Source organism: Henningerozyma blattae, chromosome 4 (assembly GCF_000315915.1).
Source record: "Henningerozyma blattae CBS 6284 chromosome 4, complete genome".
NCBI lineage: Eukaryota > Fungi > Ascomycota > Saccharomycetes > Saccharomycetales > Saccharomycetaceae > Henningerozyma > Henningerozyma blattae.
Window position 1 is genome coordinate 460,118 of NC_020188.1, and position 27,594 is coordinate 487,711.

General features: G+C 30.9%; 9 protein-coding genes and 1 non-coding gene across 10 annotated transcripts; 6 read left to right on the plus strand and 4 right to left on the minus strand.

The window, feature by feature from the left end:
* Positions 1–290: 290 nt before the first annotated feature.
* SPP2 (spliceosome ATPase-activating subunit SPP2) lies at positions 291–983 on the plus strand (the record flags this gene model as incomplete). Its single annotated transcript, XM_004180166.1, has 1 exon — positions 291–983. One exon carries the CDS (start codon positions 291–293, stop codon positions 981–983), a length of 693 nt encoding a protein of 230 aa, XP_004180214.1.
* Positions 984–1,409: 426 nt separating this feature from the next.
* Positions 1,410–2,225, plus strand: PNO1 (Pno1p; the record flags this gene model as incomplete). The annotated part of the gene is made up of 1 exon (XM_004180167.1): positions 1,410–2,225. One exon carries the CDS (start codon positions 1,410–1,412, stop codon positions 2,223–2,225), a length of 816 nt encoding a protein of 271 aa, XP_004180215.1.
* Positions 2,226–2,732: 507 nt separating this feature from the next.
* On the plus strand, positions 2,733–5,195 carry ELG1 (Elg1p; the record flags this gene model as incomplete). The annotated part of the gene is made up of 1 exon (XM_004180168.1): positions 2,733–5,195. The coding sequence occupies one exon, from the start codon at positions 2,733–2,735 to the stop codon at positions 5,193–5,195; it is 2,463 nt and encodes an 820-aa protein (XP_004180216.1).
* Positions 5,196–5,270: 75 nt separating this feature from the next.
* SPT3 (transcriptional regulator SPT3) lies at positions 5,271–6,224 on the minus strand (the record flags this gene model as incomplete). Its single annotated transcript, XM_004180169.1, has 1 exon — positions 5,271–6,224. The coding sequence occupies one exon, from the start codon at positions 6,222–6,224 to the stop codon at positions 5,271–5,273; it is 954 nt and encodes a 317-aa protein (XP_004180217.1).
* Positions 6,225–6,590: 366 nt separating this feature from the next.
* On the plus strand, positions 6,591–7,580 carry THI80 (thiamine diphosphokinase; the record flags this gene model as incomplete). Its single annotated transcript, XM_004180170.1, has 1 exon — positions 6,591–7,580. One exon carries the CDS (start codon positions 6,591–6,593, stop codon positions 7,578–7,580), a length of 990 nt encoding a protein of 329 aa, XP_004180218.1.
* A 208-nt stretch (positions 7,581–7,788) lies between these two features.
* Positions 7,789–7,860, plus strand: TBLA0Dtrna1M. The gene has a single exon. It is a non-coding gene; the product is annotated as a tRNA-Met (tRNA).
* A 1,700-nt stretch (positions 7,861–9,560) lies between these two features.
* On the minus strand, positions 9,561–14,018 carry TBLA0D01930 (Sec7 domain-containing protein; the record flags this gene model as incomplete). The annotated part of the gene is made up of 1 exon (XM_004180171.1): positions 9,561–14,018. One exon carries the CDS (start codon positions 14,016–14,018, stop codon positions 9,561–9,563), a length of 4,458 nt encoding a protein of 1,485 aa, XP_004180219.1.
* A 420-nt stretch (positions 14,019–14,438) lies between these two features.
* On the minus strand, positions 14,439–19,154 carry TBLA0D01935 (uncharacterized protein; the record flags this gene model as incomplete). Its single annotated transcript, XM_004180172.1, has 1 exon — positions 14,439–19,154. The coding sequence occupies one exon, from the start codon at positions 19,152–19,154 to the stop codon at positions 14,439–14,441; it is 4,716 nt and encodes a 1,571-aa protein (XP_004180220.1).
* A 937-nt stretch (positions 19,155–20,091) lies between these two features.
* Positions 20,092–23,328, minus strand: TBLA0D01940 (uncharacterized protein; the record flags this gene model as incomplete). The annotated part of the gene is made up of 1 exon (XM_004180173.1): positions 20,092–23,328. One exon carries the CDS (start codon positions 23,326–23,328, stop codon positions 20,092–20,094), a length of 3,237 nt encoding a protein of 1,078 aa, XP_004180221.1.
* A 655-nt stretch (positions 23,329–23,983) lies between these two features.
* RAD26 (DNA-dependent ATPase RAD26) lies at positions 23,984–27,517 on the plus strand (the record flags this gene model as incomplete). Its single annotated transcript, XM_004180174.1, has 1 exon — positions 23,984–27,517. The coding sequence occupies one exon, from the start codon at positions 23,984–23,986 to the stop codon at positions 27,515–27,517; it is 3,534 nt and encodes a 1,177-aa protein (XP_004180222.1).
* Between the last annotated feature and the right edge of the window lie 77 nt (positions 27,518–27,594).

Sequence of the window (27,594 nt, forward strand, 5' to 3'; positions counted from 1 at the left end):
TATTATGCAATATAATATTTATTAATAATGGCAACAAGTATTAGACTAGACGCTTAACTATTAATCTTTTTAGATACTTCCCATAGTTTTTTTTTAAAAATAACACATTTGTATTAAAACATTTAATTAAATAACCTTTTCGGGTTTCTAAATTGAAGATTAACTAATTCCATAATCATTAAAAAAGTTCCAGCTCTACGCCTAAAAAAGACATTGGAATACTATTAGATATTTAACTGAGTTAATTCATCGAATAATACTACATTCTATATCCCTACTGAAAAACTAAAATGAATGGAGTTTCAATCAGTTTAAGTTCATCCGTAGCCAAGAAAAAAGTAATTAAGAAGAACAAGAAGAAAGTCACAAAAGGAAAAAAAATTGGTAATAATATTTTCCAAGATGATGAAGTTGAAATAGAAAGAAAGAATGATAAAATAAGTTTAAGTGTTCTTGAAAAACACGTAGAGTCGGAGCAAACTGATAAAACAGAAAAGGATGAATTGGTAATCAAACCCAAGGATCTTTCCAATAAACGTATTTTCCCTATTAATAAAATCACAAAAGAAAGTAGCCATCCGTATGGGTTGATAGAACCAACATGTGGTAATAAAATAGAAAAACAGAATTCTCTGCCTCAGATAATTACTTATGATGAACTTCTTCAAAAAGAATTGGAACAATTACCAAAGGAAACTAAACAGGAAGAATATGATGAAGTTCCAGTTGAAGAATTTGGTGCAGCTTTACTGCGAGGTATGGGCTGGAATGGTAAAGATGACAATGATACTACAGTGAATAAGCAATTCGGGGGAGTATCACTATCAGAACAACTTGCTCCCAAACCTGCGTTTTTAGGTATTGGCGCAAAACCGGCTCTCTCATCAACAGCAGGAGATGGCAAAGGAACATTTAATCATAAACCCAAAGTAGACTCCGATGATTCATTCTTGCCAATTAAAAAGGTTGAGAAAACTGAGTAGGTAAACTAATTAAGCTACTAACTTTTCAGACTTCTTTAATTACATACTTTCTCAAAACCAATACATTTATTCGTGAATGATTAGAAGAGTAGTCAATAAAGAACTAAATTTGATATCACTAGAAAATATAAAAGTTTAAAATATGAATAATACATTATATTTTAGGGGGTTTGCCATTTACTAGTGCATACTCTATATCCTGGCCTGATCACTAGTCACGTGTATTCCGTGGAAAATTTTTAGAAGTCATCGCATCTCATCCTAAAAGAAAAAATAAAGTCCACTTCTATCTCTTACAAAAAATATGGCAAAAAAAGGCTTTATTTAACAAAGTGAATACTATTTTTAACTATCAGCTCAGATCGTTAGAGATTTAGCAAAGCTTCAGCTCAGTAGCATATATACACATATTTTGCAACTAATACGATGGTGGCTCCAACTGCTTTAAAGAAAAACATCACTAATGAAAATACATCCACAACTAGTAGGATCGTTGGTATTAATAACACTGAAAATATCGAGGAAGAAGATGACGATGATGTCTTATTAGGTAATGAAGAGGATACAGAAGAAGTTACCAAAACCGAGGATTCTGAAGAACCTGAACAAAAAGCTGAAGCTACTGGGGTTGTATTAGATGCAGAAGGTAAACCAAGATTTGGTGCTGCTAATAAATCCAAACAAACCAAAGTTAAATTAGAAAGCCGAAAAGTAGCAGTTCCACCACATAGAATGACTCCATTAAGAAATAATTGGCCCAAGATATACCCCCCTCTCGTAGATCATTTGAAATTACAAGTCAGAATGAATTTAAGAACAAAAAGTGTGGAATTAAGAACTCATCCAAAACATACCACTGATCCAGGTGCTCTTCAAAAAGGTGCTGATTTTATTAAAGCTTTCACTTTAGGGTTTGATCTAGATGATTCTATCGCTTTGTTAAGACTAGATGATTTATATATTGAAACTTTCGAGGTTAAAGATGTCAAGACCTTAACTGGTGATCATTTATCTAGAGCAATTGGTCGTATTGCTGGTAAAGATGGTAAAACTAAGTTTGCTATTGAAAATGCTACAAGAACAAGAATTGTTTTAGCAGATTCTAAAATTCACATTTTGGGTGGGTTTACACATATAAGAATGGCTAGAGAATCTATAGTAAGTTTAATTTTAGGTTCTCCACCAGGAAAAGTCTACGGTGGTTTACGTACTGTTGCTTCTAGGCTTAAGGAACGTTACTGAATACTATAACTATCTGTACCTTTCATTTTTATTATTTATGCATAGTTTTTATACAGGGTAAGTAACTTCTATTGTCTTATATTATTAGATAATATACCATTATGTACATTATTTGGAAAAAAAATAACCGTTCTAATTAAACACATGCCTGATTGCTATTTTGTTGCTTCTTTTTCTTCAGTTAATAGACTTCTAATAATCACCATTCCGATATTTCATTTGAAGATGAGTATGTCGCGTCGCGTAAACTTTTATTTTAATGACTTAATAATATAGTACTTTAACTTTTAATTTTTAGATGTAGATCTGTAATAAGAAAAATATTCACCATTCATCTGAACTTAATTTTTCTGCTTTCAAAGTTTTAAGTTGAGATATTTTATCAGATAATATTGATTCTATTCCTTCAAACAGACGATATCTAAAATCGGAATAGAACAAATAGGATTTGAGATAAAAAAGCAAAATAAAATAGCTGTTATCCTAGTTAATCGAGATAATATACCAATGGATAAGCCTGTTTCTTTAAAAAAATTATTAAGTGGGAAACCTATTTCAAAACCTAAAATACGAAAAGTTCAAAAACAATTGTCTAAAGCTAATGCTATATCCAAAGAAGAAATACCTATAGAAAAAGGCATCTCATCACACCCATTTTTACCTGAAAATATTTCTACAGAAACTAATGGCCTTACTAATAAGAATAATGAAAGCTATATAATAGATTTGGAAGAGTCTTCAACAGAAGATATTATTGAAGATCCCAATAATGTATTAGCTTCTTCATCACCTTTAAAACCTAGCAAAATTGAACCAACGATTTTAAATAATTCTCCTCAGAAATCTGTCCATAACATATTAATGAACAGACATAGAAAAAGAAAGATGGATGATATAAAACGTAATATAATTAGTATAGACGATGATCCCGATACATATGATAACTCAGACAGTATTAAATCTCCAGCAAGACTATTACCTACTGCTAACATGAAAAAGACAACTTTAAAAGGACTTTTCACAAATTTCAAAAAACCCAAAGGCTCAGCAGATTCAAGAGTTAGTACCAAAGAATCAACTGCGTCATTAAGTCAATCAATTATTAGAACTAAGCTTTCCAGAAAAAACGAAATTTCAAAGCTGAAAGAAATCCCTTGCCCATGGCCTTTGGTTCAATTAGTTAAACCACTTCAATCTAATTCTGATGTAGGAAGTGCTGAGCCAATCGATATAAAATTACTGAAAAAAGATACCTCAAAATATTATAACTCTAATTATAATTTTACAAAGGAGGAATATGGTACTCTTTTGCAGAATCATGAAGTGTTAAAGCCTTCAAAGGAATCATTAAGCTTTACATCACCATTAAGCAAATCACCCCATATTTGGACAACTCTTTTTGCACCAACTTGCATGGATGAGATATTATTGAGTCAGAGCGTAAAAGAAAATATTAGTTCGTGGATTATGAAAGCTTTTCAACGTCTGAAGAAACCTACTACAAGAAGAAGATTAACTGATGTAAATAGAAAGGAAGAAATTGATGAATTTGCAAATTTTATTGTACATGATGATTTTGATGATACTAACACTGAGAACACGCAATCAGACGAAATAGAAGATTTTGTACCATTACTTATCTTACATGGAGAAGCAGTTGGAAAAAACACTCTCTTTAAAGTTCTTATGGACTCCCTTGATGGAAAAATCTTTGAAGTAAACTCTTCTAGCAATAGGGGCAAAAAAGAAATTTTAGAAACTTTGTCAGATTTTGCCACTACGCATCACGTCAAAGCCCAAGGCTCTAATGGTATTATATTGATTAATGATGTAGATGTTATCTTTAAAGCTCATGATCGACATTTTTGGCAAGCCATTACTAAACTATTAGCGATTTCAAGAAGGCCAGTTGTTTTATTATGTAGAGATTTAGAATTCGTTCCTTCTAATTTGATAACTATAGCTAATGAAGAAGAGTCTCTATTTTTTGCACAACCGTCATCGATTATTGACTTAAAGAAATACATCATGAGATCTTGTAGATCTATCCTGTTGTCTGTGAAGGAAAAGGAAATTGACTTTCTAATTACTCAGTATGGAAATGATATAAGGAAAATATTATTAAATCTTCAGTTTTATAGTAACCCAGGAGACCCTTTACCAATTTCAAATGCAACACGAGATGAAAATTATTTAAAATTTTTATCAGTTAAAGCTTTTAGCGAATATTCTGATGTAGTATCTTCTTCAGATGTTATTGAATCATCAACAAAGTATAGTTCCTTGATTTCAGAAAATATTGATTTCACACTAATGAGTTTTCAAAATAGAAGCAGAAATAACAAAAATACTTCCCAAGCAGGCCCAAAAGTTTCCACGTCAATTGATGATCAATGGGAATTAGATCATGATTTTATGATGGATTACAGTTTACATATTACCGACACAAAACATGTTGCATTGAAATCACATGAACTCGATATTGCTGCATATTTAAGTAATTTTTTAGGAATATGCCATCTATTAGAACCGTCGTCAGCTCTTATTAAAAAAAGATCCAAACTTATTATGGACCGATCAATTGAATATATTTCCTCAAGACAAAACTCACCTTTTCAAATGACAAGATTTACAAGAAGTTCAAGGATATCAAGAGCTATTTTAGAAGAATTTGAAGAATCTTCTTTAAATACTAGAAATAATAGGATAGAAAGTATTCGGTTAGACTTTTTAAACAGTTCTAAAAGCGTAATACATTCTGAATTAACTTCTTTCATTTTAGAAATAGCCAAGGATGAAAACTTCAAGAGGAAATATAATACTAACATCATTAAAGAAGCACATCTACAAGATCCTACGAAGGCTGAATATGAAATAACCTTTGCATTAATTCAAAAAAATCTATTAAAGAATTTTTATTTTCATTCAAACGCTCAAACTGTTATAGACAGCTGGAAAGAGACACTATAGAATCCGTTTTTATAAAATTATATATCTAATATTTAATTGAAAACTATTAACATAAGGAGCATACCAATATATCTTTTACAGTAGGACTGGCTTAGATCTTAATCTGCCTCCTCGGAAATTTGTTAATACTCTGCCCTTCATGTTTACTTTTTGTAATACTCTCCAAGCCTCATGTATTTCTTTAGCTGTGAGCGGGCTTACTACATTATCAGGACCATCAAATAGCCTCTTTTTAGTTCGCATAGTAGTAGTTTCCATAATATTGTCTGGAATGGTTGGCTGACTTTTGCTTTTCTGGCGCTGTATGAGTTGTTCATGCTTTTTAACATTTAGAGCCATTTCAGTTAAAGAACAAACAATTTCAAAAGTAAGAAAACCTAAGATATCTATTACATCATCATGAGGCTTACCATCTGTAAGTTGATTGATACCAGACCAATCTTTAAATCTTTTACTTTTTCTAAATGTGAAACTTGCTTGTCTACAATCTGACCAATGAACATACTCTTCCTTTGTCATATTTCTAGTACGATCATCTGCTGTTTTTAACCTTTTCAATGTTGCAATATTTGCTTCCCTCTGATCTTCATCTAAATCTTCATTATCATCAAATGTTTCCAAGGGTTGTTCATTAAACATAAATTGTAATTCCCAAGGAAGTTTGATTTGTGATTTTTTAACCTTCATCATATTACCTCCATCCTTATCATCTTTATCATTTTCTGGCTTTTTGACATCTTCATCAGCACCCCCTGCTGCTCCATCCATTACACCCGCATTGGCATCTTGATCTTTAGCATTCTTTCTAAGATCCTTCCAAGAAAGATACGTCCTAAGTCTATTAACTTTTGCTTTATCATGCCTTATCAGAAAAATTACATCTTCTGGCTGTATAACTTTGCTACCTCTAGCATGTGCAGTTTTATTGGCCTGTATTAGAACCTCAATCACTTGGCCTTTAACAATATCTTCTATTAAAGAAGTTGTTTCTACAGGTGGATCATTTGTCTCGCCAGAAACAAACATCATTTGCTGAATTTCAATTCTATACTTATATTTATCCATTCTTTACAAGTATTTAGAGTTCAGTCAGTTAAATTAGAAACCACAGTTCCGATAATGCTAGGTATTTTATCGTATGTTTTTTTTTAACAAATTCCTACCATACGTAAGAGACTTTTTTAGTCTTTAATTGCATACCAATTTTTGACTACTATCCCGAATACCGAAAGGTTCATCGAAGGGATCATCGCAGACCATTGAAAGCTTTCTCAATGGATTCGGTAGCTGTTCCTTCATGACATATAAATGTAGATATTCAAAGTTAAATATTTTAATTATAATTGTATAATATTACTTCCATGCTTATAACTAAAACTGATATCTGTTTAAGAAATGGCTGAGAAATGTATTGAAAATGAAGACCGAATTCCAGTTGAGATAGAACCTGGTCGCTACCAACATGAAATGAAGTTGGAGGGTTTTTTAAATTTAAAGCCAACCAGTAAATCTGCATTACTTATATTAAATCAAGAGATAGATGTACCTGAAATATTTTTAAATTTATGGTCCTACTATGACATAAAGGTATGTGCTGACGGTGGTGCCAATAGATTATATGATTTTTTCAGAACTTTAGAGTTTACAACTACCCTAGAATTAGATGAATTGAGGAAGAAACATCTTCCAAATTACATCATTGGTGATCTAGATTCATTGAGAGATGATGTCAGACAATTTTATCTTTCAAATGGTGTTGTAATAATCAAGCAAAACACTCAATATTCTACTGATTTCACCAAAAGTACAAATTTAATCACTTTACATTTTAATGATCCTAATTTTAGAAAAATGCTTACAATTAATACCATCACTGATAATTTTGGTATTGATTTCGAAGATGGTATTCATTTACTATACCACAAACTAAAGGAAACCGCAGATTACAATAATCCTTCTCATCCAATACCAAATATTAAAATCCTAGCACTAGGTGGGATTGATGGCCGATTTGATCAAACAATTCACTCCATGACGCAATTTTACACTTTGAGGATATCTGATCCTTTCATTGACTTGTATTATTTAACTCACACGGACTTAATTTTCTTAATACCTTCATCAGGATGTTTAATAACGTATGAAAAAACATTTAGGGATAAATTTATTGGTTGTTGTGGACTTTTACCAATTGGAGCACCAACAGAGTTAGTAGAAACAATTGGCTTAAAATGGGATATTCAAAATTGGCCAACAAGTGTAACGACCGGCAGGGTTAGCAGCAATAATAGGTTTTGCGGCATTGATAAATGTTTCATAAACTCAAAAGACCCGATTGTGTTTAACGTCGAAATATTTGTAGATAGACTAACAGAATTATTCTAGAACATTGAATGTTATACTTTTATAAGTTAATGAAAGATTTTTATTTAGACTTAGCCTAAATTGAATGTATATTTTTTTAAGAAGAATATTTCTCCCAAAAAAAAAGAACACAGAATACTTTGCTGTAGAATTTTAAAAACTAGATTCTCTTTAACCCAATTATCCAGATTATATAGAAGATGAAAGTCTAAAAATACAACAATTATAGAGCGCCGTGGCGCAGTGGAAGCGCGCAGGGCTCATAACCCTGATGTCCCTAGATCGAAACTAGGCGGCGCTATAATTTTTAAATACACATGTGTAAATCACGTGATTAAAAGACAGATTACCATCCAAATGTGTCTTAGATTGTTCTACGGTCAGTTATAATTCTTGCTATATAGAATGTATGTTACCCAGTTTTCGAATTCAGCCAGGAATTAATATAAAATTTGGTTGTTTCGTTAAACAGAATACTCTTTCTGAATATCCACCTTCATAGAACGTTCCTCTTATATAAGACCTATGTCTCGTCAGACACAAGCTTCCTGGACATAACAATTATGTTCTCATCAGAACCGGCGTTCTGGAAGATACTCTTGACGAGCAGAATTGTAACCGCAGTCCCAATTCGTAGACTACGCCTACCGCATAGTCTCTGCCGATGATAGTAGTACGGTACCTCAACATTTACCTATCATCCCACTTGTAGAGTTAACTCAGAAGTTAACCTACTTCTAACTTATATCTGATATCTACAGGCTCGATCTGTAGATCATCTCAGATCCCTTGTCTTCTTAGATACTCCTGTATCTCTTAAGACCCGATGATAGATTACGCTATCCTCTTTCGGAATACATTCTTCCTGTGCACATTTTCAAGCTACATACTTATTCATCTGTATAAGCTCCAAAGTCTGGCTTCTGACCACGTGACGCCACAAGCTCTTGGTCACATGTCCGAACGGGATCTACCACAGAATGAAGTTTAATAGTCAATATCTTCCAAGATTGCTGTTATCAGAACAATACATAGATCAAGTAAACTCGAGTAAAAAACTTACTACGAGATGGGAGGGTAGGCCATAAAAATTTCCATACCAATTTTATGTTTGGGATATTTATAAGTCTTACCCGATTGAAGGATATCGCTATATACGGTGGCGTATATGAGTGCCGATCTAAATGACACCCTGTCCTCGTACCTACGTATATATATATTAACCTCCAAACCTAATCTATTAGAGTCATTACTGTATAGATATATAGAAGTATCGAATAATAATATAATAATTGGTATATTGACTATATCACAAACTATTTATTAACTCCGCAGAATACATTCTAACATTTTATTATGCTCAAAAAAAGTAGAGTTTAATCTTTTGTACTCTTGAATTAGTAAAAGTTTTAACAGTAATGGAGTATCATGAAACAATGTGATTATACGAAATGTCTCCAAAACATAAGAAAGCCTGTCGAAAAATTTTCTTGTTTGGTATTTCATATTCATTTTCTTAAAAAAAGAAAAAAAAGATTGAGTACCCATGTTCTAATTTTAAAAACATAACAATAATAATCCTGCTTTGTTTTTACTTAGTATTTGTCTTTTATACAGTGACTACAATAAGCTTTCTATCTTTTCTAATTTTATCTTAGATATAAGCCGAATATAATTGACGCCATTTTGATATTAGCTTTATCCAAACTAAAGTCATGTTCGATAGTGTATATTTCTGTTATCCTACAGTTTGTTTTTACTTTTTCAGAGTTAATATTATATAATGCCCTGCCTGGCAGACATATGGTATTGTAAGGTAATTAAACTTGGTTCTGCAACAAGAAAAAAATTTAGTATTTGAAAGCTTTATTTATTCAGACTAATATCTAAAAATCATTAATGCTGTTTACAATTTATTAAATATATACATCAATAATATAAAATTCTCCTGTTTGATGAAGTAAACTAGTTTATAATCAGGAATTTGGATGTTTCAATCTATTATGAATCATCGACTTTAACTTCGATATTATTTTCCGTTTTAGTATTTGTGTCATTATCATTATGAACTTTTACATCAGCATTGGTTGCATTATTTGTGGTATTACTATCATCAATTGGGTCAGAAGTCACATTGGTATTAATAATATTATTTTTATTCGATATAGAATATACATCTTCCTCACTTCCTGACACCTGCTCAGATTCAGATGTCCCTTTAAGTTGCCTTTCAATCTCCTTTTTCTCAGTTATTAATTTTTGAACTTGAACCTCAACCTCACTAGAATCGACATATTTATTAAATACATTTAAAATTTTCAAAAAAGTTTCATCATCCGTAATTCCCTTCTTTAAATAGTAAACAAAGACTTTTTGAAGCATAATTAAAACATCAAGTATTAAGGGTTTTACAAGTTTATGCCTTTTATTTAGTTCAGTAACGATGCCAAGTTCTATGACAGATTCTAGATCCTTAATATTCATTTTAGAATATTCAATATTGGCGGTTAAAATGGTTTCAACAGCAGTTAAAATGGATGATCTTAAAGATTTTTCAGAATATACTAATTTGAAAAATAGAGTTTGTATAATTTTAATTATGCGATCTACTGTTAGTAAATTTGACACGGAGCGCTCACCTGTTAATGCAATAACAAATGACACCCATCTCTCAGTGACTTCTGACCCATCTAGTAATACCTTAAAGTCATTTTTATTCGAATTCTGTAGATCACTTTTTTCAACAGTTACCTTCTGTTTTTTAACTATATGCATTCTATTTTCAAATATTTCAAGAATATATTCAATAGTATTTTTGTTAATAATTTTCTTTTCAGCTCTAATTGAGTCTTCCAAAAATTTGCAAATCTTGTCGGATGAATAGTCTTCTTTAGTAGTATAATTTAGCAAGGTCCAAAATCCCTTATTATTTAATAATTCTTCTTTGTAATTATCAATTTCAGAAAAATAGAGTATATTATCCAATAATTTAGAGCCAGCTTCATTGGCAAAGAATTTAGGAGAGAATATTTGTTTGGAAGCTAAAATTTTATCGTTAATTAATGATGTTAGATATTGCTCTTTCTCATCTAGAATAGATAGTAATAGAACCTCATAAGCTACAAAACGACGATATGTTTCATTCGATAAGTTTTCCAACCTTGAGAGAATAGATAATTTTGATAGAATAAAATTACCCAATTCCTTTTCATTTTTACAAAATGGAAATAAAGATACAGATATTTCAACTAAAAATAACATTTCAGGTTCAAAATAATTCTGATTTTCGTCCGTTTTCTTATATTCAATAGATTCTAATAGAAGCTTAATTATAGTGGGGGTAATATTAATATCATTCCCAAATATAGAGGACGGTATGTTACTAGTTTTCACACAGTTAATTGCAATTTTGGCGTATTCTATTTCTTCATCTGTTGGCTCTTCATCACCTTTTAAGTATGAAGCGAAAGTAGATAAGATACCTTTATTTTCATTTGTTTTAAGAATAACGAAATCCGGTTGTGGCCTTGGTAGCGTACCAAGCTTTAGTTTTTGCTGAAGGTCCCCAAAAATATCAGGTGTTATTAAGAGATTCTCATATAGGTTTAACACAACTTGAATAATTTCAGTCCATATCTTAACAGTAATAATATCACTATTAGTGTTGTTCTGCAGGATAGAAAATAATAATATAGTGCATAATTGAGCTTTTTCAGATCTACCTAATCTCATTGCTAGAGTACTTACAGGAACGGAAGCTCGAGTTTCTTCAAAGTCTATACGTACTAAAGGAATTTCTTCCACATTGTATTGAATTTTATTAGGAGAAGGATTTTCGGGATTAGTTAAAGTAGTTATTCTTACTACGTGACGTAATAATTCGTTGAATAAATTTTTGTAATTATAATATGATGCAATTGAGGCACATTTTTCTATGCATTGAATCACACGAGATGAGCGATGCTCATCAGAAGTAGACATATAAGTTTTGAAAATTGCATTTATCAGAACAGCACCAACATTCTTGAACAATAATCTACCAAATTGCACCTTCTCAATCGAATTTAGATTCTCCGTTACAGTTGATGTGACAGATGAAATATTAGTAATAACTGTATTGGATGATATTAAATTATTCCAAGCATCCTCAAACCATTTTTCATTACCATGATGTTCCTCAGGCATAACGATTTCTTTATCTCTGATTGATGCGTATATTTTGTCTAAATACCAGAAGGGAAAATCGTTCTTATTGTAACAACCTTTTAAATTACTAGAATAATCTTCAAATGACATATGTTCTTTAACTTGCGGATTATGAAGATCTGTATTTAGCATAATAATTGAATAACTTAAAATAAATACTGAGTCCGAATCCGGTTGTAATTGTGTACCCTCAGATTCATTTCCATAAATAGTGGTATCATTAGATTGATAATTTTGACTATTAGCATATCTGCTTGAAAATTCCTCTATAATTCTTTCAATTTGTTGGGATTCCCCAGGTAATCTGAATTTTGTTAGTAGCATTCTAATTGCTTCATCTACCCTAAAGCCTTTAAAATCGAAGAGATTCATATACATTTTTAACAAAGATATTTTATTAGGGTCAGATAGTAATAAACCGATTGTTCTTTTGTTAATTCGGGTATTATTTTCAAAAAGAAATTGTGCTAAATCTTCGTCTTTATCAGAGGTAAGAAAACTACTTTCAATCAATAAAGGGATGCCTTTCTTTGGCTTTTCATTGAACGCTTCTACACATTTAATGAATTTAGTTTTGCGTTCTCTTTGCCTTAATTTAATATTTTCTTTCCTTTCTGATAAAAATGTTAATCTGTCAACGGAATTTAAGTTGGTATGGATTTCATCAACAAAAGAACAAATACCATCTAAACTTATTGGTGTCATACTTTGAGAACTTGGTTCTAAATTTACCATTTTTGCTAAAGTTTTTAAGAGTTTAGTCGCTAAATCAGATCTATCTCTACTACAGTCAAAATCGACAAAAGTTTTAATGAAAAGGTTAGATGAGCATGTCCATAGAAGGGACAGTTGTTCTAACAATAGTTCTTTAATTGGCAAAGACTTGATTTCTTTTTCTTCCGGTTTATTTTTACCATTATTGTCTGTAGTATCACGACTTTCTTTTAGAAGGTCTAGAATACAATTTAATGTTAATTCTACTTGAGAATGAACATTTTCTCCAAATACAATTACTATTGTAGTGAAAAGTTCCATGGCTGCTTGAACTAATGATAATTTGTTTGAATTTTGAATTACAAAAAATAAACTTTTAAAAATTGGATCAGCAACCAGACTGAATAGTCTTGGATGAGATAAAAATCTACCACCCGATAGTTCAATGGCAGTGTTCAATAATTGAAATGATAGAATACTAGAAAAATTACCATGATTATTAATGTTTTCAGGGATTACAATGGATAGTAACATATTTAGATATTGACAAATTACTTTGAACCCGTAGTTTTCATCAGTAGGTGAAAGAACTAACGCACTAGTACTTTTTATATTTAGATCATTGACTGATAATTTAGAATCTATATCGCTTTCTATGTTTTCTGCACCTTCATTTCTTTGTGTTATCTCAGTGGGCTCTTCTACATCTGCTGTCTCTGTTCTTGGCCCTATTGAAGAAGATAGCTCACTTCTAGAATCATCCATACTTATCTTTGCGCCGACTGTATCACTTTTTAGAGTATTATTAGCGTATGCTTCATCATTTATATAAATATGTCTCGACAGAGTTGGGTCAATATCATCCAATTTCGAAAATATTTTAACAGTTAAAGATATCATAGTTGTTTCAGCTGCCTTTCGTAAGACTTCAGTTCTTCTTTTATTGCATGCCAAGGACATAATTGTTTGAAGAATCCCATGAACGATTGAATCGGATAAAACATCACCCATTAGTGAATTAACTAATGATCTTAATAATATAACTACTTTTAATAATACAGAATCATCCGCCATTTGGCTTATACCCTCAAATCTGCAATGAGTTAATGCTTTGGCAACCTCTCTGTACGCCGCTACATAGTTTTTTGAATGCTCAGTGATAATGTTCGTGGTTAAAAATTTTTGTAAAGAATTTAATGCTAAGGATGTGATGTAACCTGAAATAGTGCTAGTTCTAATAACTAAAAGGAACGGTTGAAGAACAGTTAAGGAATCAATATTTTCGAGTGATTCTAATTTATCTAGCATTAGCTTTAATTGGATAAATCCAGACAGAAGGGGGTCATTTTGTTTTGCTTGAGGAATTGTAGCAAATGAGTCTGAAATAAAGATATCATCACTACCACCACCAAGAATTGCTGCCATTCCTGACTGAGAAGTCAAAGTGGAGTATTTTCTCATGGCGGTAGACATAGTTATACATTCCTTAAGAACGATGGTCACCGGATCTACAGCGACTCTGACTGGCTTGTTTACCATTTCTAATACGTATTCTTAAATGTGGCCAGGTATCATATACGAAGCTCCCCAACAAGCTAGCTATTCTCCAGTTAAGTATGCAAAATATGACTTTTTTGAATTGATCTATGCATGAAGTAAAACATGACACCTTTGACAATTATGTCTTTTTTGGCATAATATAATTTCACGAAAAATTGGGAAAAGCGAATCGACGTCGGAATCGAAGAAAGAACGTCACATAATCAAAAATAAAGCATGTTTCTAACTTCAAGTAAATAATTAACTTCAAACAAGGAGATCATAAAATACTTCTTAGATTTAATAGTTATTAAATATAAAAAGGGCTGATGTATTAATTTCATTACAAACAAAGATAATAATATTGAAGATCAAAAGTAGTATGTTCTATAAAATGCCAAAGGTGAGAAATGCGTGAATCTATGTTATATACTCATCTAGAAGATTTTTGGGTGGAGAATGAGGCTGAATATCACCAACAATAGTATCTCTCGCAGGGCGTATTATACTAATATTTGGATCAGTGTTAGAAGCATGGTTAAATATTTCCAAAGAATTTAGCGTGGAATCTCTATGAGGTGAAGTTTTAACTGGAATTATATGTTCTGCTTTCAAGTATGTAAAATTGCCTTCTAGTTGCTCAATTGAGTTTTTATTCGGCTCTTGTGATGAAATATACGCTGTTTCCTTCACCTTGTCGCACGGAAAGTTTATTGGTTGAATTATTACTTGTGAACTAATAGTATTACAATTAGACCTCTGTGGCTCATAATTTTTTATTCCTTTGCTTAAAAGATTACTATATTCTAATGTAATGGCTCCTGGTTCTAGCATATTTTTCAGATTACTTATATTCTGGGATCTAAAGGTACCTTCTAAAGTAGAATCAATACTATTAACCCTAGAGTGTCTAAATTTTACACGTAACGTTGGATCAATGCTATTCGTTCGGGATCTTGAAAAAGTATTAACATGCCTTGTCTTAAGATTTTTGTCAAATTTGTCAAATAAGCTTGGTATGACAGCCGTTGGTGTTGTAGGTACTTGTGTCATTAATTCAACACCAGAATTAGCGCGCTCTCTTCTTGGAACTTGTCTCAAATTAGAAAGATTTTCGGTCTCTCTAATAAACAACCAATTTTTAATCATTGAAGTTGCTAAAAGTTCACACCCCATCCTAACTAAGATATTTAGAACTCTTAAAATTAAAGTATACTCTATTTCCAAATCAATTTCCATTGATGCAAGAAAATAGGCAACATTTTTTCTTCTTAGGTAATCATAAATAACAAGTAACGCTGGATCTTCAAGCTGAAAAGATTTATCAATATATTGGTTATTTGTGACAAATTTATAATTGTCCTCAATGCTAATTGGTTGAGTGATAAGAGCTTTGATTGCCACATCTCTCCTTAGTTGTTTCCAATACACAAAACTTGTTGTCCATCTGTCACCTTGAATCACAGCCAAAGGCAGAATTCTTGAATTTAGAAACTGTCCTAAAACTGGACCATTGTCTCCTTCATAAATTCTACATATACCTATTGCTAAATCAGTATCTTCTAAATGTTTAAAAATTATATCGATACAATCTTTCAAAGCGTTACCAAGTAAAAAAAAAATTGCAGATTCTCTATAACGATGTTGACTTAGTAGTACATATGCATTTTTTAAAGCAGCCTTTCTCCATCTATCTATACTAAAATCATTCTGTAAAAAGTTCAATATTTTACCCCTTTCGGGATGCCCAACAGACAGTCTCCATAAGCTGACTAGGATTTGTTTTTTCCTTAAAGCTAGGTAATACAAGGCACAATTAGAGGGATCCTTTTCAGTAGTTGAGGTATATTCTATTTTTGCAATTTTTTCAAAATGCTCCTTCAATTGATCGATGGGTAGCCAGTAAGCTACTCTATAAGATCTTGATTTTTGCCAATCTGGACAATGATGCTTGATAAGACTCCATATTATTTCCTTATTTGTAGAATGCAGAGCCCACGTAACATCTCTCATTAATATGCTCTTTTGAGTAGTCTTATGTGACGAATATAGTTGTGTACCTAAAATAAATCGTAGACCATTAAAGTCTAATATGCCCTCATTCTTTGATATTTTACCTACTGCTTCAACAACAGTGACAAGAGTGACTTGTTGGTGACGGGTCAGATAAGGAAGAGACACTTTAGTAAGTAAAACGGTCAAGCTTTCTATGACCATTGAATTAAAACTATCGTATGGCTCTGGATATTTTCCCGGGATGTAATGCTTATCATCTTTGATGAGAAACTTATATGGTTCAATACCCAACATATAGTCAAGATGTACAATGTCTTTTGAATTAAAATGTAAACTTCTTAGTTGTAAGAATAATCTTAGCAAAATCTCTCTAACTAACTTTAATTTTTTTGAATATATAGCTTGGATTAAGAATTGAGGATGATAAACTGGTAAAGGGCCGTTTAATACTGAAGTTAAGGTTATTAGATCTTTCGAAATGATTTCCCTAGACCCTAAGGATTGCGAGGAAAAAGTATCTGTCAAATCTAAGGATTTATCTTTAATGTATAATTGATTACCTGCTGCTATTACATAATTACCATATTTTAGCCATATTGAATCTCCAATAATATGATTCGTATAATTCCGTATTTCAGTTTTAGCAACTGGGATATAGCTTGCATTATTTGTAGCATAATCATATCTCATTTGAACATACATCAGAGAATAGCTTTCAAACACAATAGAAATAATGCATTGGTCTTGTTCAGTATTTGTCCAAGCAACATCAATAATAGTACTATCAAAGGTCTCTGAATATTCTAATAAACTCCAATTAACATTCCACAAAGTCATTGTCTTTCCAGTTGCATCCACAATACAAAATTTCCCAGTAGAAGATGCTTTAAATAAAGAAGCTTTAGAAATGTTAGTTTGAAACTCATGAACTTTTTCCCATTCTGCTGAATATTTATGACTAATGCATTGGTCTTCTTTAATATTTGCTGAAAACATCTTAATATTACCATCTACAGTTAAAACAGATATCAAAGATCTATTATAGTGGCATCCATGGTGTAATTGATCTATTGCACAAATTTTATATATTTTATCATTATCAAGCTTTAACGAGCTTGAGGAAATTTCAATAAACTCTGATCTTGGTTCATAATTATTGTTTGTTATTTCATTATCTAGAGAATTGCATTCACTATTAAATTTGAACGCTAAAATGGATCCATTATCATATATCAAAGACATAACATAATATTCAGATGGAATTTCTTCATTATTCATTACACTACCAATAGTAACGTTTCCCTGATCATGATGATAATTCTTATGATCATGATGATTCACAGAATTTACTAATGGTTCTAATTTATAAGGTATTTCAGTTATTAAAATTGGTAAATTATTTTCACCTTTTTTTGAATTTGAATCAATATCAAAGATATTAAGCTGAGCAATTAATTTTGAGGAATCCCTTGAAGAATCCCAAGCTTGAAAATAACCGTTTTCTAACAGTACAATAAGTAGCTTACCTCTATGCAGTACGAGAGCATTTTTAATAGGGGATTGAGTATTTAAAGAACTTCTTAGCCATAGGTATGTAGCTTCACCGGCTTTTTGCAAGCGCCATACTTTTGCTTCAGTAAACCTCGAAATGGAAAGTAATCCATCACCTTTATTACTCCTAATTAATCTTTGAATTGATTTATAGTGTCCTGACCATAAATTTCTTAGCCTACCTATTTGGTTATATTTTGTCATTATAGAAGCATTTGGTGAAAAATTGATGTAATTTCGATGTGAGTTGTTATGAGTATCACGATTATGGTAATTAACAGCAGTATGTAGATGTGGTAGCTGTTGATTATTATAATGATCACCTGATGTGTCCGTTTTAAACAACTCAAAGATATCAATACTAAAATGTGATATTACCCCTGATGAAACGTTATGAAAAATAATAGATACTTCCTGTAAGGCACGATCATAGGGTTGAACTTCTGGGATATATAAATAATTGTCTATTACATTATGCATTATTGATTTTTTGAAAAATTTTGTTCGTAAGTTCCTTATTTTAATTGGTCGAGGGGGATTATGAGATAAACCATCCACATTGTAAATATTAATCTCCCCATCTTTTGAAAAAGTTAGGACAAAATCAGGATTGGAAATTGTAAAGCATTCTTTCTTAGTATTCTTAGCTAAGCAGTCCTGTAGTAGCCAACTATCAATAATTAAGCAAAATGTGTCTGTATTTCGAAGAGGAACAGATCCCCATAATTGTATTGACGTTGTATAATTTAAACCATAACAATCCCAAATTCTTAAAACATTATCGGCACAGAGACTATATAAAACTTGACGAGATTCTTCTTTTTCTTTCTCTATATCAGATCTTGGGATAACGCCTCTGCAGCTGACATCTGGGCTGGTTATTGTTTTGGTTGATTCTTCAGTATGTGAATGGTTCCTCCACCTAATCTTTGTTACATAGTGTGGTTGTTTCAAAATAACCAGAATGAAATCTATAGTAAGATCATTATTTCTTTCATTGGAATTTTTTTCATCACAAAACTTATTTGTTTCAATGTATTTTTTTTTCCAGATTTTAATGTTTTTATCATATTTTCCTATAGTAGCAATGTATTTTGAGTCATTAGAAACTGTTAGATAAAAAACTGGTTTTGTTAATTTTTTATTCCATAACAGAATTGGTTTCATTACTTGGCTAAACTGTTGAGTTAAATCCCAGAAAGAGAGATAATCTGAGCCTAATACGATGTTATTATTGTAGCCCCAATTTATGCAATTTAATTTTGAGTCGTCATGATAAAATTTACAGCAGAAGATCCATTCTGATATATTATTTTTATAATTGATTAAAGGTTGATAAATATAAGCGTAGTTCTTAACCGTTACCGCGATTAAGCCTGACGTATTATTAATAGAAACTGAGGTGCAATCGTTTTCGTGATAAATTGTTTGAAGTTTCTTATATTTCCCTGTTAATATAATTAAATTGTTTCCTGAACAATAAGCTAGAACGTTCTGTGAGTTCCAATATGCCTGATCAATAGCATGGGCTGTTGAATTGGGCCGACCTGGTTGGAACCTAATTACCATATCCCGCGATGTCTTTCACTTGATTTTTATTAATCAGTAGTTATATTTATAACTATTTCCCTTTTCTAGGAACTATTTGATTCTCTTTAAAGGCAACAATGAAGATTCAACAGTAGCGCGGAGTTATGTTTGCCGATTATAATATTTCTTCTATCAAAATATTAGAATGGCATTCGCGTAAGTAGCCTAAATGTGTTGATAAGCAAACGATATTTCCCACTATTAGGATCTTATTTGCAATATTTTAGTAAAATTTGACTACACTGCAATGCCCCTAATCAATTTTAAGATGGGAATATATAGACTTCATTAAATACGAATATACTTATGCTTGGTATTAGAATTTTTTAGTTATGTAGGGAGTTGTCCTTTCCAATTACGGTGCACTTACAACATTAGTCCAATCAAGCAACTGTAACTATAATGAGTTCCTTCTTTGTTTTCGTTGTATAGCCTATAAAAGATCTCTGAATTGAATCATTTTCACTTTTGCAACTTTGCCGGTAAAACAGGGTTCTCCTGAAGAAAACGCGGAGAACCTTTGTTTACAGGGAGAAGATGCAGAGAAGATATAGTGACACAAACTACTAAATAATCGAGCTTCGTTATATTCTTTATCTCTTTTAGATATCTATTTATTTGCACTTTAACAAAAAGTATTTCTCAATTATAAAAATTATGCCAGATTTAACGAATAAACTTTTTTAATAATATAAGATTTTAATTAAGTTTCTATTAGACATCATTCTTTGGTTTTTGTAGATTTACAATATAAGTTTGAGTAGTTTAACTGAATTGAAATAGAATGTATCTTAATTATGATTTTAAATTCGAGTACCTTTGCATTAAGCCATATCACAGAATAAGGATAGACTAAAATAAACCTAATTTCGTACTACCCGGACTTGGATCAACCCCGTCTAATAAAGTTAATTCCTTAAGGTGTAACAAAACAAATGCTATTCAAAAAAGTACTGGGTATATCAGTCATTTCAGTTACATAACTTTCCCCATGCAGCTTGATAGCAGCCTGTGTTTCTTCGTTAATTACTTGGACATAATGATCTGAATAAAGCAAGCATGTGTAATAATTAGTGTCTTTATTCATATAGTTAAAAAAAGAACCACTTTTTTCAAGGGAATCAGTAAATATTTTTTGTTGAGAAGAAAGTATAGTTGTTGCATGCAGATGCTGAAATCCTTCAGGCCCTCTCTCTCTTTTGTATAAGCTAGGGTTTTGGGGTTGATACTTATTGAGATGGTTATTCTCAAGTTTATAGTCCATATAATCTCCATTATTATAGAGCACTCGTATTTTTCGATTTCCTTCAATGCTTTCATAGCTGGCTATTGGCAACCCCATCTTTGGATCATACGCATTTGAAGTAATTTGAACCTTTTTAATACTTGTAATATCTCCATAATTAGACTCATGGTCTATTTTAAAGGAATAAGCAGCCATATTATTGCCAAATAGATATAGTAATTTATCGTACTTACTAAACGATATAGTTGAAACTAAAAAATTATTATTTTCAACTATTTTTCTGGTACCTTTCAATCTCCCTCTATAATTTAGTTCAAATATTCTTATTATTGATAATTTACCATTCTCAACACAATTCAAGAAAATGTAATGAGATATGTTCCAGCTCACATATGTAAAGTTAGAATGTTCACATAATTTGTGAATTTCAAATGAATCAGTTAAATTTAACTGATAGTCATAAATCTGAAGATATACATGCCTGGTTTGGCTATTTTGATTTAAAATTATAAACTTATCGATAGATTCAATATATTCCATTTGAATTGGGACATTTTTTATAATCTTATATGCGGTAAGTGAAGTATCAAAGGTTGAGGTACTTTCTAATTGCATCACGTATGAGTGAAGCACATTACAAGTATCTAAAATGTGAAGCCATTTTCCCCCATTTATCTTATCAGCACTATATCTCATTATTAACGGTTCATATGCTAGGTCAATATGAAAATACTGTTGAGTAGCAATGCTAATAAATATAGTTTCTTTATAATTATAATAAACCATGAAATTATTCTCTGAAACTCGAAGTGATTTAAAGGGCTCTCTAAATTTTGATTTTATATGGCATTCAAATATTGAGTTATTATTCATATATTGAAAATATATATCACCCTCTGCGTTCATATATATTATTTGAGGATAAAAGTTTGAAGTAAATTGGAGTTGTACATCTATTGGAGAAAAATCGGAATTTATGTATTTATTATACATAGAAAAGGTAGATTCTAAGTATGCATCTTCAAATCCAACATTGAAAAGATATGATTTTGTCTTAGTATGAAGTATTATTCCAAAAGAATCCTTTTCTTTTAACTGAAAACCTGTGATTGCAATTATATCTTTATATCGCAGGTTTTTTCCAAATTGGCTTCGATTTATACTATCAAAGGTTATTAATTCAATTATCGTTTCTTCTTTATTAGTAGATGTATATGAATTAATTTTAACACGTAAATCAGTTATAGGTATGTCATCGTTTCCCATTTGGAAAGGTGCAAAAATAAATCCAAAATATTGTCTGTCATTAGAATTTGAGATTATCTCTGTAATAGAAATTAAAGTTGGTTCCTCTTCAAGAGGTAAATATTTGCCGAATTTTGTAAAGCAATGCAGAGTAGTTAACCGCTTAAGAAGAGAAGGACTATTTACGTCAATAGTTTGTGGTTTAATGCCAGTATCTGTCACAATAATGTCATATATTATGTCATTTTTATTAAAATTTGTAAGACGCTCATTTTTAAGAATGGGATAAGGTTTAAAAGAATGCTTTTCAAGGAAACCAGTTGAAGTTGAATTAAAAAAGCCTCCTTTTATAACAAATTTGAAGTTTTCTACAGGGCATATAGGCTTTGTGTTGTGTTTTATCATCCTGGGGAGATAATTTATCCAGCAAAAAGTTGTGTATGTTTTTTTCTCATATGCAGTTAATATTACACCTGAGTGGTTTGGGACTTTTCTACTTTTAAATGAATAATACTTAACAATAAAATAATCAGCAAAAATACACATCTTTTTGGTATAAGCAAATACCTTGGTAACTCGATGATCATTGTCGAACAATCCCATTAAATGTGACTTGGCTATCTTCCATTTTAGTTGTTTAATACTCCCAAAGTCTCTCGTTAAGGTTGTTTCGTAATATGTTCCATTATCTAACCAAATAGACATATATAAGGACTCGCCTTGCAGATGACATTTTTTAAAATCGATTTTGGATGCATCAGTATATTGCCAGTTATTTTTATACTGAAATAACGAATGGTTATGAAATATACAGGTGTATACTCGAGATACGCAAAATACTATATCATCCTTTGGTAAAGAACCATAGAGTAGTTTTGATGGATAAGTGGTAAATATATTGTATGATTTGATATTTAAAAGATCAAAGCTTCCATCTTTTTGCCTCTCCAAGACATCAAGATTTAATTTATTATCATAAGAATCGATATTGAAGATAAATAAAGTGTCTATCGAAGATAATTGTTGTTCCTTTACTTTTCTATGCTTTAAATATCCAAAATGAAGCCATCTCGTACTAATATCTGGTAAAAATGGAACCACTTCAAGTATTCCCTTCTCTATTACATCTGAAAGATTAATATGTAAAGTATTTGTATAATCAATATTAATACATAATAAATTATCTAATCTTTCAGAAATAAACCTCATATTTCGTTTATATTTAAAGCTTTTAGTTTTCTTTCTAACCGTAAAAAAATCAATACAGTCATTATTTTGATCATTAAAACGATAATAATATATTACAATTTCCCCATCAGAGAAGAAACAAGTGTGGAATATGAAATCACCTTTGTTATGGCCTACATAATATATGCATCTGCTAGAAGCGAATTCAATAAAATTCACCAGTTTACCAGATTTATATATTTTTAGTTTGTCAGTAAAACATAAAAATAAATAACTGCAATATTGTGACCTATTAGTGAAGTAAGATCCTACTCCATAATGTTCTCTTTTGAGAACTGATTTTGTAATCACACTATGGCTAATATCCTGGTTGTTGTATTCATCTGGTAGTTGCCTAGCGCAGGTTGCGATACTAAAGTCTAATCCTGAAAGCTCTGTGTTATTTATCATGGTAAGATCGTTATATCTTCTCATTATTTTCTTTGGTTATGGTTTAAAGTTCGATATATAACTTAAATAGTTATTTCTTAAACTGTTTTAGAGAGATACTAATAAAGCTTACTATATCTATAGGATATCTATTTTTTAAGAAATGAAGCGGACATACACACTCAGAATAAATAGCAAAAGTTGAAAAGCATCTATGATATTTGGCTCATGTATATATCCTAAAACTGTATTTATTTAACTTTCAATTAATTATTTTCTATAAAAAAATACTCAAATTTTCAGCATTTTATGAAGACATGTCTTTATAAAGAAAAATAGAAGATGCATGTATCTTTCACATAGAAGAAAAGAATAAATAACAGAGCATACGGTAAGTTCGAGTATCACCAAGATCTATAGAAGTTCTGAGGTATACATATATATAGATATGCAGCTGTTCCTTTTTGAACTTCAAACTTTATTGGGGGTAAAGTATGTTAGAATTGTTTTTATTAACTCAAACGGTGTACGGATGTAAACTTAAGTATGAATTCTTTTATTTGTTGTAGCCTAGTTATTAATGCCTTTGTGAAAAAAGTACGACTTAAATAATTAAGAGATATTCAAATGTTAAAATATTACATTAATTCATTCTAAATTTAACCTTGTAAAATATTGTATTTTTTGATACGAAAATAGTATGAGTTATTTCAATGAGGAGATTGATGATGAGTTAAATAGTTTGGATGTTGATGCCTTATCACAAAATAATTTAGAAAACCAGATTACAAGTAATGCACAATATCTACTTAATTCTCAACTATTAGAAAATGAAGAAAGCCGACTGCAGAGATCTGCTAATTTGCTTAATAAACTTTTGAGTAAAAAAAGGTCTCTATTAAAAAAACTAGAAATAACTAATAGAATTTCAATTAAACAAAAATTAAAAGAACAAATCTCAGTTATTGAATCAGTTGAAATCCCACCTGTTTTAAAAGATATTAAGGATATTAAGAAAAGAATTAGTGATATTTCCAATGAAAATAAAAATTCTTCCCAGACTATAAAATCTCAGGATATTGTGTCCAGTAATTTAGATAAAATCAAAGGAAATAGAAATCCTGGTGAAACTGAGAAGGATTATTTGATCAGAACCGGCCAAATTACGGCATTTGGAACTAAAAGTGAGTTTGTTTTAGAAGATGATAGTATATATACAGAAGAAAATGTCTCTCATGAAAACATACCAATTGGTCAGTATATTAAAAAAGAACAGTTAGTAGATATTGCATCTCCAGCACAAGATATTAAAGCTAATGATTATAATGCGTTACCAATAGAAAATGAAACAGAGGATTTATCACCGGTGATCTTAGATTCTACACCAGCCGCCCCCAATGTTATTGACGTCAAAAATGAAAGCTCTGAAGAGGATAATTTAAGATATCATAATAGTCAAGATGAATACAAACCTTCTGAGGATGAGAGAATACCGAGTGATAATGATGAATCGTATAGTTCAGACAAATCTGAAGGCAGAACAGAAAGACAGGATTTTTATCAAGATGAGGATTCATATGATGAATTAGATATAGAAGAACACATTTCAAAAAAAGATCGAAAGTCTAAAACTAAAGCTAGTAATGCTATAGATGATGGTGATGAAATAGTTTACCAAAAACGTCTTAATCATTGGATTAAGAAGAGATCAGAAAATCGTAAGGTAGATAACAACTCGCGTCTTGAGGAGTATCAAAAACCACATCCTGATTTTAAAGGTGCTAAACTAAATGATACCTTTAAAATTCCAGGAGAAATTTTTTCCTCATTATTTAATTACCAAAAAACTTGTGTTCAGTGGTTACATGAGCTTTATCAGCAAAAATGCGGAGGCATTATAGGTGATGAAATGGGTTTAGGGAAAACCATACAAATTATTGCATTCTTAGCATCTTTACACCATTCAAATCTTTTAAATGGTCCAATCATTATTGTTTGCCCAGCTACTGTGATGAAACAATGGTGTGCAGAAATACATAAATGGTGGCCGCCATTTAGAACAATTATTTTACATTCAATTGGTGCTGGTATGCTAATAAACAAAAAAAAGATGTCTGAAGAAGAAATGGAGAATATAATAATTAATTCAAACCCGAATGAATTTACCTATGAGGATTTTAGAAATTCTTCTAAAATTAAAACAGAGACAGAAACTAAATCTGCAATTGATACATTAGTAGAGAAAGTTATAAATGATGGTCATATTATTATTACTACGTACGTGGGCCTTAGAATACACGCAGAAAGTTTACTTAAGGTAAATTGGGATTATGCGATATTGGATGAGGGTCATAAAATAAGAAATCCTGATTCTGAAATATCATTGACGTGTAAAAAAATAAAGACATATAATAGAATAATTCTATCTGGAACACCAATTCAAAATAATTTGAATGAACTATGGTCATTATTCGATTTTATATATCCAGGGAAGTTGGGTACCTTACCAGTATTCCAGCAACAATTTGTAGGCCCAATAAATGTAGGTGGTTACGCAAATGCTACCAATATTCAAGTACAAACAGGATATAAGTGTGCAATTGCATTGAGAAACTTAATCTCTCCTTATCTATTAAGAAGGGTCAAAGCAGATGTTGCAAAGGATTTACCTAAGAAAAAAGAAATGGTATTATTCTGTAAATTAACTGAATATCAAAGGAAAAAATATATTGAATTCCTCAATTCACGAGAATTAGAACAAATTAAAAGAGGTAAAAGACAAGTTTTATTTGGTATTGATATTTTGAGAAAGATCTGCAATCATCCTGATATATTGGATTGTAAAGAAGAAGAAAAAAGACAATCTATTCAATATGGTGACCCTAAAAGATCTGGCAAAATGCAAGTTGTACAAACAACTACTTCTTTTGTGGAAGAAAAAAATTACAAGACGTTATTGTTTACACAATCAAGACAAATGTTAGATATTCTTGAAGAATTTATTTCATATAAAGATAAAGATTTACAAGGTATTAAATATTTAAGAATGGATGGTACGACTAGCATTTCAATTCGGCAAACATTGGTAGATAAATTCAACAATGATAACGATAGAGATGACAATATTGATCTATTTCTTCTAACTACTCGGGTTGGTGGATTGGGTGTAAATTTGATCGGGGCCAATAGAATCATTATATTTGATCCTGATTGGAATCCTTCTACTGATTTACAAGCTCGTGAAAGGGCGTGGAGAATTGGCCAAAAGAGAGAAGTTTCGATATATAGATTAATGATTAATGGTACTATTGAAGAAAAAATTTATCATCGACAAATTTTTAAGCAATTTTTAACTAATAAGATATTGTTAAATGATATAAAACAAAAGAGATTCTTCAAGATGCATGAACTTCATGATTTATTTACACTGGGTGGTGAGAACGGTTATGTTACTGAAGAAATGGAAGCAGAGGTTCGTAAGAATACTAATAAGATATTAACAGATAATGATGTAACGTCAAATAATGATAAAAAAGAAAGTGACGATTTTGCAGAAGTAGCAAAATTTGCTGGTGTATCAAAATTAGAGGGGTTTTATAATGGTAAAGAGCAGGAAGATGAAAAAACGAATGAGGATGATCGATTAATTAAGGGATTAATAGGTGACAAAAATCAATTAATTAGTGAAGATCAAATAATAGATTCGCACAATAAACCTATTAGATTAATAAATAAAGAAGCGGAGAAGAATGCGGAAGATGCAATGAATGCCCTAAAGAGGTCAAGAAAGATGAGAAAGAAATATAAGATAGGGGTACCTACATGGACAGGTAAGTTTGGACAAGCAGGCAAAACCCTTAAGAAAAGGAAAACTCTGGTCAATAAAAACGGGAAAAATAAAAGTATTGGCTCGATGGAAATTCTTGCTAATATTAGGGAAAGCCAAAATAGAAATGTAGATATAACCGTCGAGCCAGAAACAAACACCAATACAAGGGAAACTAAACTAATAGAAGATAATAAGGAAATAATAGTAGCGATTGAAAATTTTCTAAGGAACCAACCAAATCAATTTAGCACATCAAATGCTATTATTCAAAATATCAAAGGTATTCGTTTTGATCAAAAGGAAGATGTAATTAGAATCCGTGCCTTATTGAAAAAAGTTGCGCGATTCGATAAGATTCGTAAAGGATGGGTTTTAGACAATGATCTTCATGAGGAATTTGAATAATTTTATTGGTTTGTTCGAGAATAAATAAATAAATAAGTAACTATAGATATAAATATAGCTATGAATATTAATATATA